Below are 12,524 nucleotides of genomic sequence, written 5' to 3'. Positions count from 1 at the left end.
TACAACAGAAAGAACATAATTAGAAGCACCAGTCCAGATGAATTTTTCAACCTTGGCGTTTACTAAGGAGGCGTGGAAAATGATGGCTCTTGATTTAGTTAAAGCCTTCAATTTAACGTTAGAAGGAAGCTTTAGAATAAAATGCTTGGCCAAAGTAGGCACAGTAGGCACTTCAGTTCCTTGTTTAGATTTTCACATGAAAGCCTGATTTTCAAGTGGAAAATGTAGATAGACCTGTGCTTTTTGAAAAACCAAAGCTTTTTTTTTTTTTTTAACCTGGGGCTTTACAGTTAACTTTAGTTACCCAGTTGTAACAGCCTGTCTGCATTTAGATTACAGCAGTTAGAAAAAAAAGCATATTCCCTTCTTGGGCTATATCACCTATGGAAATGGGTTTTAACTTGTAAAAGGCAACTTGTGGCTCTCTTTGACCTTCAGATCAACAGGATGATCAGGAAAGGACAGAGGAAAGACTGGCCCACATCGCTGATCACCTGGGATTCAGCTGGACAGGTAAAGCGCACCTCGTCTGCTCCAGAGAGAAAAGGAGGAGAGCGCTCCTCACTTTTCTTGTGTTTCTTTCAGATGATTTCCTGATTATCTAAAGACATTTTATAGAAGTATTTCAGTCGCTTACTGTTTTCTGGTTGCTAAGATTCGTGTAGCCTATTAGGTAGGAACTCGGATGCAGAGGTAAGGCCTCTGCGCTCACGTGGCATCTTCAGAGGGAAAACTCCTAGGACAAGGTGCAAAATGCCACAACTCTGGCTAGAAGATAAATGAATACATGAATAGACATCGTCCATGTTCGGGAACTTCTGTGCTGGAAGACACTGTAGCGATAAATTATATCATCTTCTTTTCTATAAACCTGTGCTGAGGAAAATGGGATAAAAAGGGACCTATTTGTAACAATCACTTTAATATTGTGGATTTAATAGATCCAAGACAGTTAAACTGAGGACGAGTGCAAGTAACACAGAATGAAATGCAGATGTCTGTCACTGAAAATCGGCTCCAAAGAAAAAGAGCTGCACAGAAATCTCCATGCTGCGTCAAACCGTGCAATCCAACAAAAAATTGCTGCAAAAAAAAAAAACTAAATCAGGTCGACACTTTTTTGTATCTATCCCCAGAGCGGTACTGCGCTCCTGAAAATAAGCAAGGCTCTAGGAGTTGAAGAAGAGTTGTGTACCAGAGAAAAAAATGTTAATTTTTTGATAATGAAGATTGTGCTCTGTGCTGTTTTTATAAGCATCTTCAGAGTATATGCAAAATATCTCTGATACTTCTGCTTATGTTACCTCTTCCTTTCCTGTCCTCTATTTCAATCCATAGGGAGGACTGGGAGCATATGTCACTGATCCCAACGTGAATTATCTTGAAATCAGTAGGACTTGGACCTGTGCGATGTAACAGATTAGGAATCTGCTGAAAATTTTATATACGGGAATAGACAGTTCCGAAAACAAAACTAGAAAAAATAGTTGCTGATCAAAATAGACATTAACCTTGTATGGCATTTCAGAGAGGGCAGGGTAATACACCTGCATAAATATTCCTGTCTTACATTATGGTAAAGATTGATTATTGCAAAGATTACCGCGTCAAATGTTACTTTGGGGGATAAAATAGTGGTTGGGTTTTGTTCAAACTTACTTGACTACCTAGGATTTGAATCTAACGTGCAGTTACTGTGTATTTGGTGAAGTTTAGCCTTGTACCAGTTTACAAGCTGGCCGGGAAATAAAGTCATCTGGGGTTTGGGGTTTGGGTTCCCTCCACCCTGTTAAAACATGGCACCCTCCAAAATCAAGTCCATGCCACTGCAGCGATAACGACAATGGAATAGAGCAGGAATCCTTCCTTGTGAAAGAAGCAGAAATCTGGAGACCGGGAATAGCAGTAGGACCCTCACAAATTCTCCATGGCTTTAACTCATTTGATGCCCTGTTTCAACAGTTGCGTTTTAGTTTGGTGATGGCAGAAAGCTGCTCCTGGTGCTGGGTACAGTAAAGGTGTTACAGCCTATTAAACCATTTCTCTTTTCTGGACTGCAGTCCGAGCCTATGCTACATCAGAAAGACATCAGTTATTCTTAGCTTCACATTTTCAACTTTTTGGTTTTCAACTGTAATTCATAGACCTTTAAATGAAACGAGTCCAGGGGAGTAGTATATTATGCTTTAATCTAGCCCTACAAAATGCCATTACTTAAAAGGAATTCTCTTACTAGATTTCAATCAAAGTTTCTGAATTATTCAACGTTTCAGAGGATAGAATCTGCTGAGCACGGTGTTCCGTAGCTAGAACTATTTTTATCTGCTCCTGTGCTATTTCTGCAGCTGGACTCTGTTTGATAGCTCATCGCTGCTAAATTTTATCACTAGTGTTGTGCCTCTCAGAACTAGGAATGGCAGACACAAAAAATAAAAGCTCACCCAGACCCATCGCTTCTAGGCATTAACTCATTTCTGTCTTTGTTATGAACTTACTGTTTAACGGTGTCACCAAATACAACGCAATAGAAGCAACGAGAATTTGGTTTCACAAAAATTTGTCATCTACTTTGCTGCTGACAGCCGGAAATAGATGTAAGGTGGGGCAAAAGAAAAAGACATCTTTACAGCGCTGGATTTCTTTTTCAGAGCTAGCAAGAGAACTGGATTTCACAGAAGAGCAAATTCACCAGATCCGAATTGAAAATCCTAATTCACTTCAAGACCAGAGCCATGCACTCCTCAAATACTGGCTTGAAAGGGATGGGAAACATGCAACAGGTTTGCTTCTAGTTATAGTACATGTAACTCTCTCCAGTTTACTACCTGAGGTGACAAATGTGTGTTATAATCACAAAAAGAAAATTTGGATAACATTTAGGCTATAGAAAGAATGACCATAGATTCTACTTCAATTTTTTTTAAGCTTGTCTGTATAGCATGCATATCATAGGATTCTCAGAGAAAATGGGTTGATCTTGTTCATTTGAGGGCAAGGCAGAACGTCTTACAGGAAAGACAGAGTAGAAAAAGACTGAGGCCTCTTCTTCCTAAACTGAAAAATGTTTGGGGACACTGAACAAATTTGTTGAAGGAAAAAACGAAATGAGTCGTAATTTGTATAGGCAGCCCTTCAGGTTCATTTTTGATTTTACACAGCAATGCTTCTAAATGCATCTGTGTTTTATATATGCTACTATATTGCTCAGCATCATATACATGTCCTTCACATGGAAAACGGAGAGAGTGTGTGAAATTCTTAAGTCAACTACATGGTGTTGTTCTCATGCCGCAGATACAAATCTTACCCAATGTCTTACAAAAATCAACCGAATGGATATCGTTCACCTAATGGAGACCAGCGGCATAGACTCCATGCAGGTCCACGGCACTCGCACGTACGCCGAAATTGAACAAACAATAGGATTGGACCATAGCGAAGGTAACCGTCTCCTGATCCAGACCGCCAGGGTTATCTCAGCTAAGCACTAGCTTCTCTTCTGAAATGTGTGACTAGGGTAATCTGTTCACTCTTACGACTGAGCACTAAGCATCTCATTTTGAAAGCACAGATAGTATGGATGAATGCAAGCACGACATCACACAGGTCACTATGTCACCAGGTATAAGATCGCTGCGTTAGCTGATTCTTATTGAGTAAATAAGGAATGCTGTCAGAAACTACTGCAAATACTTATGCCCAGTTTGTTGGGGTTTTTTTGCTTTGAAAAGAGCCCTGGCCCAGGCTGCCCAGGGGGGCTGTGGAGTCTCCTTCTCTGGGGATATTCAACCCCCGCCTGGACGCTGTCCTGTGCCCCCTGCTGTGGGTGAGCCTGCTTGAGCAGGGGGGTGGGATTGGGTGATCTCCTGAGGTCCTTTCCAACTCTTGCCATTCTGGGATTCTGTGAAAAGACCGAAAGTTAGACCAAGATTTGTAAAAGGAAAACTGCTCCATGCTTAGGAAAAGCCTTTGTATTCAAGTATCCAGGATATTGTAATTCTGTTGTGATGCTGTTGTATTTCATAGAATCATAGAATGTTTTGGGTTGGAGGGGACCCCTAGAGGTCATCTAGTCCAACCCCCCTGCAGTGAGCAGGGACATCGCTAACTAGATCAGGTTGATCAGTTTAAAAGTTTGGTAGATTAAGTCAATGGTTGCAAACTAAAGAAACACCTCCCAATTATGTGAAACAAAATTCTCTTTTCTGGAAGCGATACTTTTATGTGCTTAACTTATTATTGAACTAGTAGCTCCGTAAAGTATTAGACAGCTGCAAACATCCCATCTTTAAGAGCGTGTAGGAATAGAAGGTTGTTTGCTATAATTAGCATTCTAATATCACAACCGATTAGTTTTAGAACATCCATGTCCAGCTCCAATTCTGTACAAGCAGTTTCCCCCAAGCTATCCTTCAGAGTTCAGTAGGTTCCTAGTGAACGTGGCTAGTAAGGACAAACAAAAGCCCAAGCTTGTGACTTGTAGCCTGTGGAACAGAGACACGTCTGCTATTTTACATTTTTTTGCAAAATAAGAGCCCTTGCTTTGAGATTAGGGGGTTTGGGTGGGTAGATGTATTCGTATGCTTTGAAGCACATGAATTAGCTGCTACTTTCACCTAGTCCTGTATTAATTTCTTTGTCTGTACTTGTGTAGTTGTTTTTTCTATAAGCAGGTAAGTAATGGATGGGGGGAAAAAAGTCACTAAACCCCATGCTAATCTGCTGGAAAAAACCTGTTGTGAATCTTCTTTCGTACCTTGAGGGTTTCAAGGTTAAATACTCTAGGTAAATTTTATTTTGCCTGCTACTGTTTCATTATTTGGCAATAGCAGTGGTAATCCAGTGTTCCTTCAGCTGCTTAGAGAGGTTATGTCCTCTCCCACTCAAGTTGTGTAAGAATTTCGGGTAAGTGTTCCATCCAGGGATTTTAAATGCACATGGAGAATGAAAAGGAATTCCTGGCGTTCTGGTAAATTGTGTAGTGACATTTCTCATCTCCCTGTTTTTTAAAGGGTTTTCTGCACTCCAAGAAGAACTGTACAGTTCAAGGCATAAGCAAGAAGAACAGCACAGGATATCTAAAGACAGCGAGCCAAGTGAACACCCTCCTCTTGTCTCCGAGGAAGACGTGTCTGGCAGTTTTTCCCCTTTTCAGGACAGCACTCCCAGGAGCGAGGCAGAAGTATCAATGGCTGAGCTCCTGAGACAAGCACATAAGGAACAAGTAGAAGCTGAATTCTCAGGGAAACCCCAAGATGTGCCAGAAAAACCATCTGCTTCACAACATGAATACTTGTGAGTGTCAAAAGAGCAGGATGAAACCTATGTGGGTCGGGTTCTCTCTTCTCTGTGTTGTAAGAGGACATGACAATTTCCTTTGAAACATATGAACTCACTAGAATTTTCCTCCACTTGTGCGCACCGGTTCATTAGTTCCTACTGCAGGTTTGACTTTTTAATCCATGTGGAGGAAGCCTTAAGGGAAAGCCAGTTTGTCCCTGTGAACACAAAGCAATAATCTGGTCTAGTACATATGAAAGAAAAGAGGGATAATGGCGGGGGGGGGGTGTTGCAAACTGTGTATATTTTTCATATGTTAGATGGCAAGTAATGTTAAACTTAATGGAATTAATGCTGAAGGGGCCTTTCTTCAACTTGAGGATGGCTTTTTCAATTGAGGCAAAAATTTTCCAACTTAATCATTACTTAGGAAAAACATTAACCGTATATGAGGAACTAGATTTTTAAAAGTAAATTTCAGACGGCCAAAGGAACAGGAACAGGGTTTTATACAGACAAGACGAAAGTACTTAAGGGAGCAACACCTGATAAGGTATAGATTTAGAAGCCTTGAATTCTGATCTGGGGCTGTCAGAGGGGTTGGTTTCATTTGGAAAGGAACTTGAAAGGAACTTGGAAAGGATCCTGTTTCTTCCTTCCACCATCCCGATTCATGTGCCCACGCTAAGAACTCTATGCCGGGTTGATTCAGGTATTCACAGGCTAGCAAAATATCAAGGATCCCCTTCCAAAAAGTGTGATTTTCCCAGGAGTGATTAGTTTTGATGCGGAGATGCAGCTGCAGTCAAAAGTGCAGCCGAGTCCAGCAAATGGTCTTTTGGGGATTCTTTTGCTCAAGATACGCTTTATACCCAGGAGAGAGTGGGGGGCGACAGAAAACAGCATCTAAGGTAGAGGACTTACATTACACTGGTAGGTAACCCTTCCTAATGGAATGTGAGGAATAGAGAATACATTTGAGACACTGTTGCCAGTGCTAAATGAGAGTAGCGATGACAGGGGAATATCACGACACTTCATGTCTAGGAGGAAACTAGGAGGAAAATTGGGCTAAGTTTAAATAGCTCAGAAGGAACATGTACTAATAGGGGTTCCACAATAATATGTATAGCCTGGCGAATGAGGGAAAAAAGGCTGGATCAGTACTGTTGAACTTCGACTACAATGAAATCTTTTCTTTCTTTAGAACACAGTTGTTTCAAGGGCAGTGGTTGGGGGAGCACAACAAATTGTCAAAACCCAACTTGTATCAGGAAAAAAACCATATACATGCAACTTATTCTACTACTGTTACTATTACTGTTATCCACTCATGGGATTGGTTATGGAGAAGGGAATCTGGACTCCTATTATTAAAATGTAACCATTTCCTCAGTTCATTTTTAGGATGAGAGGGGGGAAAAAAGCAAGCATGTAGATGCTAGCTCCAAAGCCTCTCAGAAGGTTTAGAAGTGGAAGATTTAATTTTTGCAGGCTCGTTAGTTTTCAGGCTGTAATTCCACCAGGTTTGATATAGTTGTCTTGTTTTTCTTTTTACCGATATACATGAAAAGAGAAAAGTCAGCCTCAAAAGAAGATTCTAGGTGGTGAAGCGGGTAATGTTTTCACAATTGATGTGAATCAGAAGTGACCTTTTCAAGCTAGCATCAGAGTTATAAGGTTACTTGATAAAACTCAGATGAGAGTTAGCTTAATATCTGAAGTCATTATTATTCACCCATATGCAACAGAAAAATACTGTGTGTACATATGCTTTAATATCTTTATTACCTTTTTATACGTTACATGGTAACATATGTAATAATATGTTTAAATTACTTGCAGTTAAATCATAGCAATGTTCAACAGTGTAAATAACATTGCAAACGAAATACGAGTCTCTATTAAATTTCTGTTTGGTAAGGCTCCAGAATTCTACATAGAAGTTGGTCTCTCCTCGCCTGCAGCTGTGTACAGCTTGCAATTAATGTAGTAGTTGCTTCACATCCATCTGTAGTGATCCAGTCTCTTCCCCCAAAAAATATAATAGGTAATACGTAGATTTGTGAGGGCACGGGAGACAGCAAAGCTCACATAAATCCTTTGCAACGACCAAGTTTTGCAGAATTGGGTGCAACGTTTGAACATCCATTTGGAGATTTTCTTGGGGTGGGACGATGAGAGGGATTCCCAGCCAGATTACTCTGCAGTTATTGTCAAGCGGTATCTGTTATTTCTAGACTATTTTTCTAGTATCAGTTATTTCTAGGCTGTTTCTAGCCTTTGCTAGACGACAGGCAACATAACCATATTTAATCAGTGCATAATGTTCTGTTCATGGAATCTGGAAAGCGTGGCATGGCAGTAACTTCCCTTGAACCTGTGATTCACAGTGTCACAACTCCAGGAACAGAGCAGTCTACAGCACCAGTAACCGGCAAAGCAGCAAGCGAAAAATCTGCGCAGTTCAGTGCGGCAAAGGAAGAGAGAGAAAAACCATCCCCACAGCCCCCGTCACCTGCTCAGAGAGGTGACTCTCCCATCATCCAAGAGCCCGAGGAGCCCCAGCCCCACCAGGATGACCTCTCTCCACGGAGGAGTAGTCTAGTGATAGTGGAGTCAACTGATGAGCAGACAGAGAAGTTTGGAAGAGGCTATGAAGAAGAATCTTTAGAAAAGGTAAATAACACCTTTGTCTCAAAGTAATTGACACAAAAGAACAAGTTTTATGTCTCGCTCGTTCCTTAAGATGTTTTTTTTTTAATTCACCTAATTAATCCCCATCTACGAACTGAGTCTTTTCTCCTTTCCGCTGTGGTTATAAGGACTAGCTGTAGTCATTGGTATAGAGGTCTTCAAAGCTGAAGCAAAGCACAGATCTGAAAGTCTGGACTGTAATTCTGGTTCTGCTATTTGTCCTTTGGTCTGTGACAGCTCTGTCCATCCACGCGAGAGAGATTTAGTGTAGGTAACAGGAACAGACACAAATCAGGTACAAGTGAAAGCTGAAAAAACAGGTGTAATGAAAGACGAAGTAATAACGTTTAAAAGCTGATGAAGAAAGGCAAGACTAGCCCAGAGCAGCATGCAGAATGACATGAAAAATGTTGTAGAGCTAGTGAGATGGAAAAGAGGTGGTAGGATGTACGTTGCGGAATAGTAGGGATGTGCTGGTAGAAAAGAACTTGAGAATGGTGTTTATGTAGCATGCAGGCAGTAAAGAGAAATGGAGACAGGAGGTGGAAGAGAAGAAGAAAACTAAAAGACAAAGAAGCCTTATTGCAGTGTTTGGAGAGGGGAGGATGTCAAGAGGCAATGAAAGCAAGCAACTATATGGCTTTTAATGGGGAATTTAAATTGCTTGGCAGCTAAAGCTTTAAGAATAAACAGCTAGCTTTGCCTGGTCTCAGTGGAAGAAAAGGAGAAGGCATGATTGGGAAGGAAATTAGTTTTATCTGTTAAGTTAGAGCAGAGAAAGCACAGTTCTACTGAAGCAGAAATGGTTCTGACATCCACCTAGAAACAGGCTCTTCCATCTTCCCTGTTTATGCTGCCGAATGTACCACCTCTAGAATGAAGAGTTTCAGAGCTCTGCGTCTGGGATCTCGGAAAAAGGTTGAATATAAAACGTGTAGGATAACTCAGATGTTGAAAGATCAGCTACCGTAGGACTCAGTACAGCGGTTGTTGTAGGAAAGGCTGCCCTCAGAGATAACGCACTTTTCCTCTCCAGTGCTTTCATTAAACAACAACCACCAGCACCACCAAAAAGAAACAGCTCCCCCTTATTTATTTTCCCCTTTATGCTTTTATTCCGTTGATATTTCCCGAGTAGTTCTTTTCAGCTTCTGCTTGCCTTTTGATCTCTTATTTAAATTTTTAATTTTTCCCTATGCAGGAGAGAGAAGCACTTCAACACTTGTTACTAATTTTTCTTCATCTTTCCAGTGCTCAGGCTATTGGTACATTGTCCTCTGTTTAAAACTCTTCAGTTCTACTGTCTATATGCTGCACTGTATACTTCCCAGTATGGAGGATCAAAAGGCTTTTATGTCATTTTCTCTGTAATTAGTACAGAAACCATATGCAATACATGTGAATTCCAGAGTTTGTGGTAGTGATACCTTCTAGTCCACCTGCAATGATGCCACGCCACAAATTTCGGACTTGTCCCTGGCAACCTTAAGAGCACTAAGACCACTAAGAGTAGCGTGTAGAATTAGTTCCACAAAGATTCATCCTTCTTTTTTCAATATGCTAATGAACAGCTAATGTATAGTCAAGTGGCCAAAGCTTCCCACCTCCCACATCAATGTTTCACAGATTAACATCAGGTAAGCGGCCAAAATCCTAAAAGCAAAAGTTTTCAGAAGCGAAGATGAGTTTAGGTGAAAACAAGACGGCACCTGTAAGTACTGCTAGTACCACATACAACAGAGCGCTGCTTCCATGCTTCCACTAGGAGTTAGCAGAGGAGTTAGGTGGGCTGGAGACCAGCTCGGATGAGGACGAGATGGTGACTACCAGGGTCATTCGTCGCCGAGTGATTATTCAGGTATTGAGCGTTGAACGGTTGCACGAGCCTGTGGTGACTAGGCCCTGGTAACACCTTTGGGCACGTTGTTGCGACAGCCGCTTGGCTGGTATTGCACCTGAAGCTGGAACACTCCTGAATAATGCATGGGCATTGGATAAGCCGTTCCAATACCTTTTCTTGAAGGGAGGTTTATAGTAATACTGCTAACCCAACTCTAAATTCTGTTAGATGCCTCAGTAGGAGGAGGACGAAGACTTCTCAGCCCCGTACACAACACGGTCAACTAACATATATTTGCCTGTCTGTTGTGGCATAACTTTTCTTTGCATGCCTTTCTAAGTATTTATTTGCAGAAAAAAAAAATTTCTAACATTTCTCAATTTTTTTTTCATTCTTTAACCAATTAACCAATCCTAAAAGAGCTTATTTAAAGTTACCTACGTGAAGGCCTTGCTTCGTAAACCTTTGTTCTTTATCATACAGGCTGATAGTATGCCTGAAATGCCACCAGAAACAGTCACAGAAGAGCAATATACAGATGAACATGGCCACACAGTGGTGAAGAAGGTATTGTCAGCTATGCCCCTTGCTACCTTCTCGCTGTCCTATAAAAGGAAGGATAAATACATCCACATAGGTGCCAAATTTTCTTTTGTGAAGAGGTGTGATTTTTAAGAGTAGAGCGTGGAAGGAAACAGAATTTCTGTTCATGAGAGATCCCAAAGTTTGAAGAATTACTTTGCTCCGCAAGATCATTCTGTGTTACAGTTTATAACTTAACATGACATGTTTTGTTAATTTTCCCACTTAAAGCAAATCTGCATAGATCCACATTCTGCAAAAAAGGTTAAAAAAAAAAAAAACAAACCCCCCACACCACTACATTATTATCTAAGATCATGTTTGCTCATATGGAGGGCTGGGTCTGCAAGAGTCATCTAAATCCAGTCTTCAGATCTTCAAAATCTCCCCTCAGCTGTGCCTGACCAGGTTCCTACATTTCTGTATTTGTACATAGGGTTTAGTTTTTATGGCACAAAGGATATAGAAAGTGCTTATTTGAGTGGTGGCCTCATTAAATAAGCATTTTCAGACCATGTTTATAAAAGTGAGTTCTGCAAAGCATCGAAGTGGAAGAGGAACTTCTGTGCTCTTTGCTTTTTCTGACAACTCAGTGCTTAGAGAATTGGTCTAGGACTTGGCCGAATTCTGCTGGTGGCAAACTCCATCTTCTGTCTCCTAAGAAAACGTTGTAGACCCTCAGCTGGATAGCATGTCTGGAAGCTGTTTGGATTTGTATTAAAATAAATCCCAGCCAAATATTCCTGGGCATGTGAGCATGACGGTATTTGTCTGGGTAGGTCCAGGCCTAGGAGGGCAGTACCCCCACCTCTGTGACTCTTTAATACAGGTGGCCCGGTCTGATTGAGCATCACAGCAAATGAGCTTTTGGACAAAGCGGGAGGTAACTGGTTAACGTTACCTTGTCAAAAGGAGCTGGGAGGGCCTACGGAAATGTAGGTCATCCACAGAGGGATGCATACCCATCCTCCTGAGAAACTTACCTCATCTTGAACCCTGTAATTCTCTTCTGCTCCTCTTTGGCTTGCCAATGCCTAGAAAGCTTAAGCACAGATTAGTCTCCTAAGTAGGTTAATTCTAGCTCGCTAGTTCAGCAGTGGTTATCGTAGAATCGTCTAGGTTGGAAAAGCCCTTTAAGATCATCAAGTCCAACCTTTAACCTAACCCTGCCATCCTACCACTAAACCCTGTCCCTAAGCACCTCATCTATCCTTCTTTTAAATACCTCCAGGGATGGGGACTCGACCACCTCCCTGGGCAGCCCCTTCCAGTGCCTGACAACCTTTTCTGTGAAGAAATTTTTCCTAATGTCTTGGTGGTTAGTACCATAAGTGTTACGATGTGACATGCAAGTCCCTCTCAATCAAGTTCAAAGCATTCGATAGCCAAGCTGCTCACCTCTTACTTTCAGAAGCCTATTTGGAAATGCCAGTCTGAACATTGAACAGTTCAGAACACATTTTCTAGCAGTCGTGCGGTTGTAAAGTATGTTTTCTCTCCAAAACGCTATACCTCTTCTCCTAATAATAACTACTGCTTTAGAAAGTCCAGTATCTGTACTGGGCCCACTTGTGAAGGAAGTTTATGGAAGCTTTGCTGTGCCGTAACCTAAGTAGGGTGAATGCATCAGCTTGCAGCTTTACTACAGGTACTTATGAGTATATGTGTTAAAGACTAAAAAACTGAACCATCTGTGTAGGTTTTTCAGTAGTGGGAAAAAACACCCTTTGAGTAGAAAATACTGTGCAGAGAATGAGAAGGACTAGGTTATTGTTAATTCTCTTGGGACAAAGCTCTATTTCATTCCTTCAGGTCACTAGAAAGATCATCCGGCGATACGTCTCTCCAGATGGCACAGAAAAAGAGGAAGTCCTAATGCAAGGAGCACCCCAGAAACCGGTCACCATCGAGGAAGGAGACGGCTATTCCAAAGTCGTAAAACGGGTTGTGCTGAAGAGCGACGGGGAACAGTCAGAGGTCAGGTCTTCTACTTCCCTCGGGATGGTACAAAGCAGCAGCACACCAACAGCGTGCTTAGTACCTACGCCTTACTCATGCCAACAACATTCGGTTTTGAATGATACTTTGGTTATCTTGCAGATGGAAAGGCCTCAGAATAAAGACA

At 41.4% G+C, this 12,524-nt stretch overlaps 1 protein-coding gene across 1 annotated transcript in view; it reads left to right on the top strand.

Annotated features, from left to right (window-relative positions):
• LOC104125256 (ankyrin-2) overlaps positions 1 to 12,524 on the top strand; it is a 69,135-nt gene that overhangs the window by 50,613 nt on the left and 5,998 nt on the right. Inside the window, exons 19-26 of the mRNA XM_035893240.1 lie at positions 439 to 513; positions 2,649 to 2,780; positions 3,295 to 3,441; positions 5,013 to 5,295; positions 7,674 to 7,959; positions 9,743 to 9,835; positions 10,301 to 10,384; positions 12,212 to 12,376. Of these exons, the coding sequence (XP_035749133.1) occupies positions 439 to 513; positions 2,649 to 2,780; positions 3,295 to 3,441; positions 5,013 to 5,295; positions 7,674 to 7,959; positions 9,743 to 9,835; positions 10,301 to 10,384; positions 12,212 to 12,376 (1,265 nt within the window). The remainder of the gene's footprint in view (positions 1 to 438; positions 514 to 2,648; positions 2,781 to 3,294; positions 3,442 to 5,012; positions 5,296 to 7,673; positions 7,960 to 9,742; positions 9,836 to 10,300; positions 10,385 to 12,211; positions 12,377 to 12,524) is intronic.

Source organism: Egretta garzetta, unplaced genomic scaffold (assembly GCF_000687185.1).
Source record: "Egretta garzetta isolate BGI_Z169 unplaced genomic scaffold, ASM68718v1 scaffold1644, whole genome shotgun sequence".
NCBI classification, from domain to species: domain Eukaryota; kingdom Metazoa; phylum Chordata; class Aves; order Pelecaniformes; family Ardeidae; genus Egretta; species Egretta garzetta.
This window is presented reverse-complemented; position numbering and strand designations above follow the sequence as displayed.